General features: G+C 42.0%; 1 protein-coding gene across 1 annotated transcript in view; it reads right to left on the bottom strand.

Moving 5' to 3' along the window:
- Positions 1-1,166, bottom strand: part of LOC101856045 (4-coumarate--CoA ligase) — a gene marked incomplete at its 3' end in the record, with an annotated part of 8,041 nt that overhangs the window by 3,972 nt on the left and 2,903 nt on the right. The window contains 1 exon segment of the mRNA XM_013086943.2: positions 622-737. Within this exon segment, the coding sequence (XP_012942397.1) occupies positions 622-737 (116 nt within the window).

A 1,166-nucleotide genomic window follows, 5' to 3' on the forward strand; every position in this document is an offset into this window, starting at 1 on the left:
CACACACACACACACACACACACACACACACACACACACAAACACACACTTTCGCAAGTAAAGCGATATCCTCTCTTTAATCCCCCTCCCCCCTTTTCCCTTTAAGTGTAAGTTTAGCCCACCCTCATTGCAGATTATGCACTACTCTGTTGGCTTTGTCTTTCTGCTTCGTTTCATTCCCAGGTCTCTAGTGTATGGCCGTTTACACTGTTCACTATAATCTCTGCTTCTTGTCTGTGTTTCTATTGCTCTACCATATTATGTAAGTATCTCCATGGCGAAATGTGACTGTCATTGTGGCATGGCGCAGATTCGTTAGATCTTCAAATCACAACACTACAACAATACTGCCGTACTCTGACAAAACGCCTATTTTTTCTTCACTGCAGTTTTCAGAAATCAGCGATTTTCGGTTTTCTTATAATATCTGTCGAGTACAGGGCATGAATCACATTTATTCTCTTCAGGGTGCGCGATCAACCGTTCATGTACTGGGCAAAACAGTTCAAATATTATAAGAAAAACAAAAAAATCCACTGATTTCTCGAAACTGCTGTGAACAAGCAAAAGGCTTTTCGTCAAAGTACGGCAGAATAGCCAAAACCTGTGACATTAACTTACCATCTGGCGTGCAGTCAGTTCCGGGCAGTCTACGGCCTGTGTGACTGTGTCAGCCAGGGACTGGTCTGCAAACACGGCAGTGGCGCCAGAATCAATCAGCTGATGTCTCAGTTCAGCTGTGGATAGTCACAAAAAAGACGAACCAAGATGTGAGGATGATATTGAGAACAATAGTAGCGACCTAATGTTTCAAGAACAGACGAAAAGAACAAAAGATGTGGAGCAGGCTTTATATTGGAGTCCGCTGAAACCGTTGTCTACTGGACTGCGATATTTCTTCGATTTAGCAGTTTTTGGGGGGTTTACAGAGATTGCTTAACACAGAAGAAAACAAATCGGGGATTCTGTTAATTTCTGTTGGTTTGCTTCTTTTCTTGTGATTAAAAGTTGACCATTTAGGTAGACTCCATCGACTTTTCCTCAAACCACAACGAAACCCTAACAAGTCAATTATAAAGATATAAGATCACAAGTGGGTCATTGGCCATTGAAATTGCGTAAGTTTAACGTCCGTTTCTGCACTGTAAGTTTATCTTCTTGGGGGG

The sequence above is a fragment of the Aplysia californica genome, unplaced genomic scaffold (genome assembly GCF_000002075.1).
Source record: "Aplysia californica isolate F4 #8 unplaced genomic scaffold, AplCal3.0 scaffold00524, whole genome shotgun sequence".
Classification (NCBI taxonomy): domain Eukaryota; kingdom Metazoa; phylum Mollusca; class Gastropoda; order Aplysiida; family Aplysiidae; genus Aplysia; species Aplysia californica.